Source organism: Trematomus bernacchii, unplaced genomic scaffold (assembly GCF_902827165.1).
Source record: "Trematomus bernacchii unplaced genomic scaffold, fTreBer1.1, whole genome shotgun sequence".
In the NCBI taxonomy this organism is placed as follows: Eukaryota; Metazoa; Chordata; class Actinopteri; order Perciformes; family Nototheniidae; genus Trematomus; species Trematomus bernacchii.
Genome location: NW_022987605.1, coordinates 856,787 through 869,079, shown reverse-complemented (window position 1 = coordinate 869,079; position 12,293 = coordinate 856,787). Strand labels below are relative to the sequence as shown.

The 12,293-nt window shown below is 42.1% G+C and overlaps 1 protein-coding gene across 3 annotated transcripts in view; it reads left to right on the top strand.

Moving 5' to 3' along the window:
* ank2b (ankyrin 2b, neuronal) overlaps nt 1–10,809 on the top strand; it is an 88,371-nt gene extending 77,562 nt beyond the window's left edge. The window contains exons 2-7 of one of the 3 annotated variants that reach the window (XM_034130885.1): nt 280–1,248; nt 3,171–3,254; nt 3,394–3,558; nt 4,196–4,384; nt 4,593–4,684; nt 9,282–10,809. In XM_034130885.1, the coding sequence (XP_033986776.1) occupies nt 280–1,248; nt 3,171–3,254; nt 3,394–3,558; nt 4,196–4,384; nt 4,593–4,684; nt 9,282–9,438 (1,656 nt within the window). In that variant the 3' untranslated portion in view covers nt 9,439–10,809. Of the gene's footprint in view, nt 1–279; nt 1,249–2,677; nt 2,768–3,170; nt 3,255–3,393; nt 3,559–4,195; nt 4,385–4,592; nt 4,685–9,281 lie in introns of all 3 variants that reach the window. The other 2 variants (XM_034130886.1, XM_034130884.1) reach the window with 2 other exon arrangements.
* The last annotated feature ends 1,484 nt before the right edge of the window (nt 10,810–12,293 follow it).

Genomic DNA, 12,293 nt, shown 5'->3' with positions numbered 1-12,293 from the left:
CAAAGAATCACGTGTGTTTTGGATTTCATTAACGTGACCTCGATAAGGAAAAGAACTGCCTTGATGGACTAACAAAATGGAGTGCAGTTAATGCATCAAACATGTCCGGAATGTTTCAGGAATAATAAATTACTTATTGATCTTCCTCCATTTATTCATCTGATGCTAAGCTCCCTTTGAGTGTGCATGTCTTGGCTTCACATTTATTGTTCAAAACATAATGAGAATTTGGCTGTATAGAAAATAATCATGCTTATTTATGTTGATATTCACTTGCAGGCTCCTCCTCAGATACTAGAGGAACCACAGTTTCTTACAGATGATAAGCAAAGCACACCTTTGTCTGCTACAACACTGACAGAAGACTCAAGGGAAATAGGTCTGGTGTTCGATGGTGACAAGCCAATGAAATCAATCCCCCGACAGCTACCTGAGCAGAACATACACACCACCCACAGAACTGTTACTCCAGTTCTCCCTGCATCGGAGAATATATCACGTGTAATGTCGGATAGGTCCCAATGGCCCTCAGGGTCTGAGTTCTCCCCTGATGAAGAGCAGTCCAGGGAGATTTTTTCACCTATGTCCACTCAGCTTTTGGTACCTCCCGATTTTGAAGCAGTATTTTCAGGACATCAAACCCTGAGAGTTTCTGAATTGAGCCAAGCTTCGTTGAATGATTTGAGTCCAGTGTGCAGTGACTCAATTTCAGCTCAAGTTGGGACTGAAGCCACCTCCGAAGGAGAGTCTGAATATCTACAAGACTTCGAGTCTTCCCCAGATTTTAACAGAGTCGTCTCAGAATTTGAGAAAACAGCCTCTGCATTTGAATCAGGGCATCCAAAGGTCCTACCAAAAGAACTCAGGAAGGGATCGGATTCTCCACAGCACTCTGACTCAGATGGGGAATTCTTTGACTGCAAGCAAGCCTTATCTGACAACTCTGAACCAGATGAAATGAAACTCAAACATGAGATGACCTATCATATCTCTGAACCCCCGTCCCCAATGCCTGGGAGTCGCTCTGATCTCTGCTTCCTGAAAGGCAGCCCTGAATACACTGCTCACTCTTTCCTCGGAGTGGAAGATTACAAGCGCTTCTCTTCTGGCAGTGAAAGTTTCGGGGAACTTAATTATGATTCAGAGGGTTCACGGGAGTATCAAACAGAAGGAAACCTCCCAGTGTGTGAAGAGCTTCCTTCCAGAGATCAGGCAGGGTATGACGATGATGATGACTTCCTGGGAAGGGTAAGAGGTTGAGCATGAGCACAGTGCTGCACTGGCTTGTTTCTTGCCTGGCCAGGTTGGTTGGTGTTAAGCTGCATTCAAGACTCAGAAAAAAACTAACGTGTGGACTTAACCTTAATGAGGCTGACGAATGCGTTTGTGTGCATGAGTGCCTAAACCCTTCAAGAAAATAACACAATGGTGAAGACTATAACGAGTTGATGTATTTAGTATTGTGTCATAGATGGCTGAAAAGCCGTTGATATTGGTGTTGTGATTGATTGCATTCACAGATTTTGGAGTCAGCATTGGCGACATTAACATATTCCTGTTTAGAACTTATTATATAACAGATGACTTTTTATTCACACCTGCACCTGTTTGCATCCTTTGCTTTCTCTTTGTTTGTTCCATCAGTGTGTGAAATACTATTTGACAAGTGCTGTGCTGTGGACAGCAATTACAACATTGTATTAGTAATACTTTGGCCTCACATTAGGGAAATATATATATTTCAAGCTATTTCCGTGAACTCATTGTGACTATGGATCATAATGACTTTGCATTTCAACTTCATCAACTTTTTTGTAGATATTTGGTAAAACAAGGGGGAACTGGGCTTAACCCTCCTGCAGCTTTACAAATCATTTTTCATCATCTCAAACATAATGATCTTTTATTAAGTTCCGACTGGTGAACTGATGGTTAATCAGATACGGTTCTAGCCGGGGCAGAACAGGCTGTAGGACTCCACAATAGCCTGTGGGTTGCAGAGTCAGAATGTGCTCTTCAGATTCATACGGGTTTTGTTGCATCTGATCTGTTCAGACCATGATTTGAAGTTGATACTCTGAGATCATTTGCAAAATAGCAGCCTGCTATGAAATCTCTGAAACTATTTTGCATATTTATTTCACTTTAAGTTATAAATGAGGCCAAAAAACATGGGAAGGAGGAGCATACACAGCAAGTTTTCATGTATTATTCTGCCTACATTTGAATGATTCTTTTCCTAAGTGTATCAGGTTACTAGCAGTTCGTCCTATTTCAGTGGCCGTTTCTGTGCTGCTCATAATCTACCAATATTTCAAAATGCAAACAACCTTCAAAGCTTAGATCAACATCAAATAATTGGGATTTAGACAATTTGATAAGATTTAAGGTGTTAACTGGGGGGGTCTGAGACCGCCTGTATTACGCACACTGGTGACCATCCCTGCACGTTTGTTTCAGTTGGAAGTTGTATATAACTGTGCCTTCTCTTCATCCATAATCATTATTGTGTAAAAACATTTGTATTGCCTCATGACATGTGTCTGTCTCTGTGCCTTTTTGGCCAGCAAACATTGAAGTGAGGTTCAGAGAAAAGAAGGAACAGCTGTTTGCAGTGTGTAGTAACATTGTGTGGACCTGATACTATGATCCATGCTGGTTATGTGCGCTCTCCCAGGAGATAGCAGAGGAGCTAGGGATGCTGTCTGATAGCTCAGAGGAGGATGTGCTGACCACCAGGGTGGTCCGACGCAGAGTTATCATTCAGGTAAACAGCACGATGCAGCTGTGCAGCCTCTGTGTTATGCTGCAGAGCTGGTGGGTAGCAGGGGTTACTGCAATGGTGTGTTGTTTTTGTTGCTGGGTTAATCATAATATACACAAGATCATGTCGACACCATTTTCTTTGCTTTGTTATAGAGATTAAAGTCCAAAGGGCCCTATTATGCTTTTTGGGTTTTCCCTTTCCTGTAGTGTTGTATAGGCTGTTGTGCATGTTCATGGTCAGCAAAGGTTCCCGTCAGAGGGAGTTTCACACTGCTTTCAATAGACTGTAGTTTGTGGTGCTGGTTGATTACGGGTGATTTATATCATATGTGTAGTAGATTCTCTAATGGGAATACCAAGCTGTGCATTAACATGTGAACTGACAATATGTCTTTTTTCTACAGGCGGATAACCTCCCAGATATCCCAGCACAGACCGTCACAGAGGAGAAGTACACAGATGAGCATGGCAACATGGTGGTTAAAAAAGTAAGGTTTTATTCAAAGATAGCAACAACAACAAAATAACCAGGATTTGTGAAAAAAAATCAATGTAATATTCATTGGCCTACATGATTAAACATCCAGCTTTCAGGTTTTACAACTGATCTCTTGTTTTGTCCACCAGATCACTCGGAAGGTTATTCGTAAATACGTGTCAGCGGATGGCATGGAGACACAGGAAGTGACCATCGAGGGCTCTCACCAGGAGACGGTGCACATCGAGGAGGGAGACACTGTGTCCAGAGTGGTGAAGAGGACTGTGTTACACAGTGGGGGGGATCAGAGAGAGGTCAGTGCCATCGAGCTGCAAACATATCACACTATATAATCTCACTGCATCACATGGTGTGTGATATTTTGTGTTAATCTCATCCTGCTTTTCTTCATTGCATCTTCCACCTAGTACTTTTTCATTTGGTCATAAAGACAGTTCTTTGGCTGTGTTCAAGACTTGTATAAGGTTGAAACATTCTGACTCTCAAAAAGAAAACACTTCCCATTGAGGTTTACCAGATCAAAGTCAACAGACATAAACACACTACAACTGCACAAATCACAAATAATTGTGTGGCATATCAAAAATGTCAAACATTTAAAAGTGAAGGTCTACACACAGTAGCTCATTTTGTATCACTTTAAATGATATCCAAAAATACTCTAAACAATTGTATTTGTAATATTATCTTTAGTCAGCTGATTAAGTCACTGTAAAGTATTATTGAATGTTGACAATTGAAATATGTGTGGTTGCACTAAGGCACATAGGTGTTACATTCTAACATTAGCATGCTAACATTGGCTCAGACACAATTGTAATGTGCTGAAGTACAGCAGATATACTGTTTACCATGTTATACATAGTCAAACTAAGTGAAAGTGTACTGACATCAAATATATGCACACTTACATTTATGGGCTCTCTTCAGTTGACCTTCTCAGAGCCCCTGGCCATGGGCGCTGCCACATCATCAGAGTTTGAGGTGGAGCCGGTGAAAGGTCGAAAGGTCAGCAAGGTTGTCAAGACGACGGTGGTGAGAGGCGAGAGGATGGAGAAGCAGACGGGAGACTCCTCGTTGGCTGCTGATCTCCCCTCAGCCAGAAAGGACTTTGAGAAGGTCAGTGTGTCAGTGAGAGGATTCTATGAAGAGCTGATGAACACATGTACACGGGGGTGTGGCTTGTTACCAACAGTTCAACAGTTCTTCCACAATTTGTTTTTCCTATAACTTAAAGTCAATTTGGTTTAGCTGATCTTTATGTCAGTTTTACAGTGTTTGTCTCCCCTTCCTCTCACCCCTCTCCTCCCTCGTTCTTCCCCTCCAGGCGTTGAGTTATGCTGGAGGCTTTGGGATAGGTCTCCTGCCTCATGTAGTAGAGAGAGAGATTGTGCAGGACGACGGTTCTGTGGTCAAAAGGTTGGACAGCAGCATGGGAGTGTGTAGAACAGCCACAAGGAATCTGATCTTTACTAAGAGTTAGCATGGTGTGATGTCATTCCTGTGTCTCAGCTGTAGTGTTACAGTCCAGACTTTGATTTAGCCTTGACCTTTGCAGAGTCAGTTAGCAGAAGCTAATATCTTTAACAACACAGGTGTTATTGTAGGTTTGGCCATTATTCTTATTCAAACGCCCTATCATGCTTTTTGAGGTTTCCCTTGTGTGTGTGTTTTATAGGTTTGTGTGCATGCAAATGGTCTGCAAAGGCTAATATCCCCCACAACCCCCCCTGCCTGAGACGCCTCAATGTTATATTATATGTTTAATTAACATATAACCATATAGTGACATCACTTTGTTACACTTGCGCTTCTATTGGCTAGCGCTGTAACACATTGTAAGTGATAGGCTAAGGGGGGGACATCTCTTAGCGGTTGACCAATCTGGGCTCTGGTTTCAGACAGAGGGTGAAAAGAGGTGCTGCAGCACAGGCAGTATGAGAACAATAAATACTACATACTGATATACACCTGAACATCAGCAGAGGACTCTTTAAAGTAGAGACACTACATACTGATATACACCTGAACATCAGCAGGAGAGGACTCTTTAAAGTAGAGACACTACATACTGATATACACCTGAACATCAGCAGAGGACTCTTTAAAGTAGATGCACTACATACTGATATACACCTGAACATCAGCAGGAGAGGACTCTTTAAAGTAGAGACACTACATACTGATATACACCTGAACATCAGCAGGAGAGGACTCTTTAAAGTAGAGACACTACATACTGATATACACCTGAACATCAGCAGAGGACTCTTTAAAGTAGAGACACTACATACTGATATACACCTGGACATCAGCAGGAGAGGACTCTTTAAAGTAGAGACACTACATACTGATATACACCTGAACATCAGCAGAGGACTCTTTAAAGTAGATGCACTACAAACTGATATACACCTGAACATCAGCAGGAGAGGACTCTTTAAAGTAGAGACACTACATACTGATATACACCTGAACATCAGCAGGAGAGGACTCTTTAAAGTAGAGACACTACATACTGATATACACCTGAACATCAGCAGAGGACTCTTTAAAGTAGAGACACGACATACTGATATACACCTGAACATCAGCAGGAGAGGACTCTTTAAAGTAGAGACACTACATACTGATATACACCTGAACATCAGCAGGAGAGGACTCTTTAAAGTAGAGACACTACATACTGATATACACCTGAACATCAGCAGGAGAGGACTCTTTAAAGTAGAGACACTACATACTGATATACACCTGAACATCAGCAGGAGAGGACTCTTTAAAGTAGAGACACGACATACTGATATACACCTGAACATCAGCAGGAGAGGACTCTTTAAAGTAGAGACACTACATACTGATATACACCTGAACATCAGCAGAGGACTCTTTAAAGTAGATGCACTACATACTGATATACACCTGAACATCAGCAGAGGACTCTTTAAAGTAGAGACACTACATACTGATATACACCTGAACATCAGCAGGAGAGGACTCTTTAAAGTAGAGACACTACATACTGATATACACCTGAACATCAGCAGGAGAGGACTCTTTAAAGTAGAGACACTACATACTGATATACACCTGAACATCAGCAGGAGAGGACTCTTTAAAGTAGAGACACTACATACTGATATACACCTGAACATCAGCAGGAGAGGACTCTTTAAAGTAGAGACACGACATACTGATATACACCTGAACATCAGCAGGAGAGGACTCTTTAAAGTAGAGACACTACATACTGATATACACCTGAACATCAGCAGGAGAGGACTCTTTAAAGTAGAGACACTACATACTGATATACACCTGAACATCAGCAGGAGAGGACTCTTTAAAGTAGAGACACTACATACTGATATACACCTGAACATCAGCAGAGGACTCTTTAAAGTAGAGACACGACATACTGATATACACCTGAACATCAGCAGGAGAGGACTCTTTAAAGTAGAGACACTACATACTGATATACACCTGAACATCAGCAGGAGAGGACTCTTTAAAGTAGAGACACTACATACTGATATACACCTGAACATCAGCAGGAGAGGACTCTTTAAAGTAGAGACACTACATACTGATATACACCTGAACATCAGCAGGAGAGGACTCTTTAAAGTAGAGACACGACATACTGATATACACCTGAACATCAGCAGGAGAGGACTCTTTAAAGTAGAGACACTACATACTGATATACACCTGAACATCAGCAGAGGACTCTTTAAAGTAGATGCACTACATACTGATATACACCTGAACATCAGCAGAGGACTCTTTAAAGTAGAGACACTACATACTGATATACACCTGAACATCAGCAGGAGAGGACTCTTTAAAGTAGAGACACTACATACTGATATACACCTTAACATCAGCAGGAGAGGACTCTTTAAAGTAGAGACACTACATACTGATATACACCTGAACATCAGCAGGAGAGGACTCTTTAAAGTAGAGACACTACATACTGATATACACCTTAACATCAGCAGGAGAGGACTCTTTAAAGTAGAGACACTACATACTGATATACACCTGAACATCAGCAGGAGAGGACTCTTTAAAGTAGAGACACGACATACTGATATACACCTGAACATCAGCAGGAGAGGACTCTTTAAAGTAGAGACACTACATACTGATATACACCTGAACATCAGCAGGAGAGGACTCTTTAAAGTAGAGACACTACATACTGATATACACCTGAACATCAGCAGGAGAGGACTCTTTAAAGTAGAGACACTACATACTGATATACACCTGAACATCAGCAGGAGAGGACTCTTTAAAGTAGAGACACTACATACTGATATACACCTGAACATCAGCAGGAGAGGACTCTTTAAAATAGAGACACTACATACTGATATACACCTGAACATCAGCAGGAGAGGACTCTTTAAAGTAGAGGCACTACATACTGATATACACCTGAACATCAGCAGGAGAGGACTCTTTAAAGTAGAGGCACTACATACTGATATACACCTGAACATCAGCAGGAGAGGACTCTTTAAAGTAGAGACACTACATACTGATATACACCTGAACATCAGCAGGAGAGGACTCTTTAAAGTAGGGACACTACATACTGATATACACCTGAACATCAGCAGGAGAGGACTCTTTAAAGTAGAGACACTACATACTGATATACACCTGAACATCAGCAGGAGAGGACTCTTTAAAATAGAGACACTACATACTGATATACACCTGAACATCAGCAGGAGAGGACTCTTTAAAGTAGAGACACTACATACTGATATACACCTGAACATCAGCAGGAGAGGACTCTTTAAAGTAGAGACACTACATACTGATATACACCTGAACATCAGCAGGAGAGGACTCTTTAAAATAGAGACACTACATACTGATATACACCTGAACATCAGCAGGAGAGGACTCTTTAAAGTAGAGACACTACATACTGATATACACCTGAACATCAGCAGGAGAGGACTCTTTAAAATAGAGACACTACATACTGATATACACCTGAACATCAGCAGGAGAGGACTCTTTAAAGTAGAGACACTACATACTGATATACACCTGAACATCAGCAGGAGAGGACTCTTTAAAATAGAGACACTACATACTGATGAGCAGAATATGGCCCCTTTAGATTGAACCCCCAGGCTTCTGGTGGGATGCAGCAACACAGCCACAACACACATTTGTGTCATATCACAAGTGACTCTTATTGCATTCTTGTTTGTAGAAAGATGAGACGGTCCCTTTTGTGCTGTTAATGTGTTGCTTTCAGCCAGTGTTGCTGCGATGCAGTTCAGTGTAATTTAATATACTGCCACTGGGTGGCGCTAAATAAACAAGTCCCCACTGTTAGTTTAATCTACTCAAAAGTTTGACCTTTACTTTGTGACAGATAATACCTCCTGGTTAAACTAACCAGTCCTTCTTTGTCTATCCTTCACAATCTACTGATAAAAAGCTTGGATATATAACCTTTGTTAACTGAACTTAGGAAATAATAGCTCAGGTTGGAGTCCAATTGAAGTATACAAAAGTCGACAAAGTTGCATGGTTTGAGTTTTGACATTGGAAACATGCATTTGACATATGAAGGCTCAGCCCATTGACTGTTGCCATGGAAACATTGAGGAGTTTATTTGATTTTTTAAGAAGAGGACATGAACAGACGTCTAACGCTGTCAATATTACAAATAAATAATTGAATCATTAAATAAATCCTGCTTTTATCAAGAGTTGTATTTCTAGAAATCTTAATTTTTGGTATTCATATTTATACATTTAAGTACATGGCACTGATATGTGAGTTATTGAAACCTCAGGAACTACTCTCTGCACTCTCTGGTTGGATGCAAACTGCAATTGACAATGAAGTTGAATCTAACCTAATCTAATTCTAATGCGTGACGTATTTATTTAAACATGTGAATCCTAACATAAAACCCATCATTATTGAAACTGTAAACAAGCCTGTAAACATCTTCTTTTGTTGTTCCTGCAGAAGCGAGATGCGTAGGTCTCGAACCCAGAAGAGGACTGTGGTGAGGGACTCCCAGGGAAAGCACGTGCACCTCGAGCGCCACGACGACCCCCCCCGACGCCCTGCAGCCCGACGCCCTGCAGCTGCACCTGCACCGCCTGCTGCAACACTACTGTGAGGAGGGGGAGGAGGAGGAGGAGGAGGAGGAGGAGGAGGAGGAGGAATGGTTTGAATAGCAGCTGCTGATCTTCCTCTGTGGCTCCGCCTCCTCAGATCCAGAGGTTCTGTCCCTTCTCGTTGTCCTCGCCGATCACTGGATTATAGCTTTCCTTCTTCTTTGTGTTGAACAATGGAACAGTATTTAGTGATTCAACACTCGTCCTTCCTTCACATTGTGTTTCCTTTGTGACCAAAGATGGCACCCTTCATTTCTGTCAGACTTGAGTTTTCCCTCTCGGGCTGCGGGGGTGTGTTCCGGTACGACCCGCCACCGGTGGATCAAACTCAGAGAGGGGCATCTCGGACGTTTTGGCCTCACGCACAGCCCTCTTCTTGAAGAACTCTTGTAAACATATGTACATAGAGGAGGAAATCATGCTTGAACTTAGGGGGGTGGGGAGAGAAGACATCTCAAAGCATTTAATACATTAGCCCACCCTGCTGTACATGCACCGACTCAGCGGGAGAATGGCCACCGGACAGATGACATTAATGTTAAAGAGAATACATTGTGGTGTGAGTGTGTGTCACCCTGCTGATCTGTTTACTAAGGCTGTGTGATCACACCTTTTGTCTTCCCATCATGCATCTCTTTTGTTTAACGTGTCAGTCTTTCTATACTGTGTTGTGCATTTGCATTTGATCTGTCACAGAGCTGCCACTTCTGTGTGTAAATACAGTTTGTGTATTGAGAGAAAGTAGAGATGGAGCAACCCCCCCCCCCCCCCCCATATATGTGTCACCTCCACCTTCACATGCTGCTCCTCATCCCCTCACACTGATCATATAAGGCTGGATCATGTTTCTTCTTGTCAACAACTCTCATGAGCAGAGCCACCAACAACAACCTCCCCTCCTCACAGGAAGTGTTAGTATCAAACCCCATCCTCCTCTGTGCTGGAGAGTTCCATTTTGGTCAAAAGTAGGTTAAAGTATGACTTTAAGCACTTCTCTGCCAGTAAAAGTGATGTAATAGTTTCATTTTGAGAGGACTCATAACGCTTCAAAATGCCCAAAGTTTTCTTTGCTTCCTGATTTTCTCAGTAAGTACAAGATGAGAGGAGCTGGACTGACCACTGTCATGTATGTTAAGGCTGCGTATCCTCTCCTGAGTCCAGAGGAACTACAGCAGATCAGCTGTTTGAGGAATTTACAGAGTCTATTTAATAATGAAAGTATATATCTGTGAGACATTTTTTAAATATTTACATCTTCACTGTGTTTGGGGCCAAGAGACAGAGACAGGGTCAGAGACAGAGACAGGGTCAGAGACAGAGACAGAGACAGAGACAGAGACAGAGCCAGAGCCAGAGACAGAGACAGAGACAGAGACAGGGACAGAGACAGAGACAGAGACAGAGACAGAGACAGGGACAGAGACAGAGACAGAGACAGGGTCAGAGACAGAGACAGGGTCAGAGACAGAGACAGAGACAGAGCCAGAGACAGAGACAGAGACAGGGTCAGAGACAGAGACAGGGTCAGAGACAGAGACAGAGACAGAGACAGGGACAGAGACAGAGACAGGGACAGGGACAGAGACAGAGACAGAGACAGAGACAGAGACAGAGACAGAGACAGGAACACACAGAGACAGAGACAGAGACAGAGACAGAGCCAGAGCCAGAGACAGAGACAGAGACAGAGACAGAGCCAGAGACAGAGACAGGGTAGAAAGACAGACGGATCTAGAGAGGGACTAACATGTTGTTGCTTTGGCTCTTTTCATGGGGTTTGTTGACAATAATACGAATAACTCCAGACTTATGCTTTATGTTTTTAGGAACCACACCTAACATAAATATGCTTTTCTTTAACTGCTGTTATTGGTTTGACTTTTTTGTGTTTTCACTGCTATCAAAGGATTAACACATCACATTCAAATCCAACAAAGTCCTTCCACTGACTTCAGTCATCGTACTTCCTTATTTATTTATTGCCGTCCATTTGTGATCCCTGTAACCTCCAGTGTGTGTGTGTGTGTGTGTGTGTGTGTGTGTGTGTGTGTGTGTGTGTGTGTGTGTGTGTGTGTGTGTGTGTGTGTGTGTGTGTGTGTGTGTGTGTTTGGATGTGTTTTAAAGCTCAAAGTAATACAGATGCCATGGTAGACAAGCAGGCTGTGGTGTGCATCTGTTTGCCCTGTACAGGCTGATGAAGTGTGTTCGGTGTTTATCTGCAGCTGAGACTTTATCTGTGTCCCAATACGATCCTCACGTGCTACTCTGTGTGTGTGACCCGATGGAAGAATAAAAGAAAAGTCAAAAACAGACCATTGATTTGATAAATGAGCATCTTGTTTCCATGGTGAAAAGAATATATACAGTACGTTCAAATATCTATGCGGGCATGTATGACTTTATCAAATAATTACTAAAAACCTGAAACGCTAAGAAGGCATAGCAGCTGCAGTGTGTACATGGCAGAAAAATAAATATGTACATTCGTCTAATGTGAAGTGATGTCATTCTTTCTGAGAGCAGCTGAGAGGAGTGAGGCTCGCTGTGGGGTGGCAGGGCGGGACTTCATATAAGGTTCCTTTCTCCTATTGGGTACTGAGTGATAGACAGGAAGGAGCGTGGGGTTGATATGCAGCACTATTTTACCATTCAATTAGCTGTTGCCTTTATCCAGCGATGGAGAGTAATTATAAAGTATATTTACTCAAGTATTTTACTTAAGTACTTTGTTTGACATATTAGTACTTCACTTAAGTATTTCCATTTAATGTTACTTTATATCTCTACTCCAATACATTTCAGAGGCAAATAACATACTTTTTACTCCACTACATTATTTGAACCCTCACAGTTACCA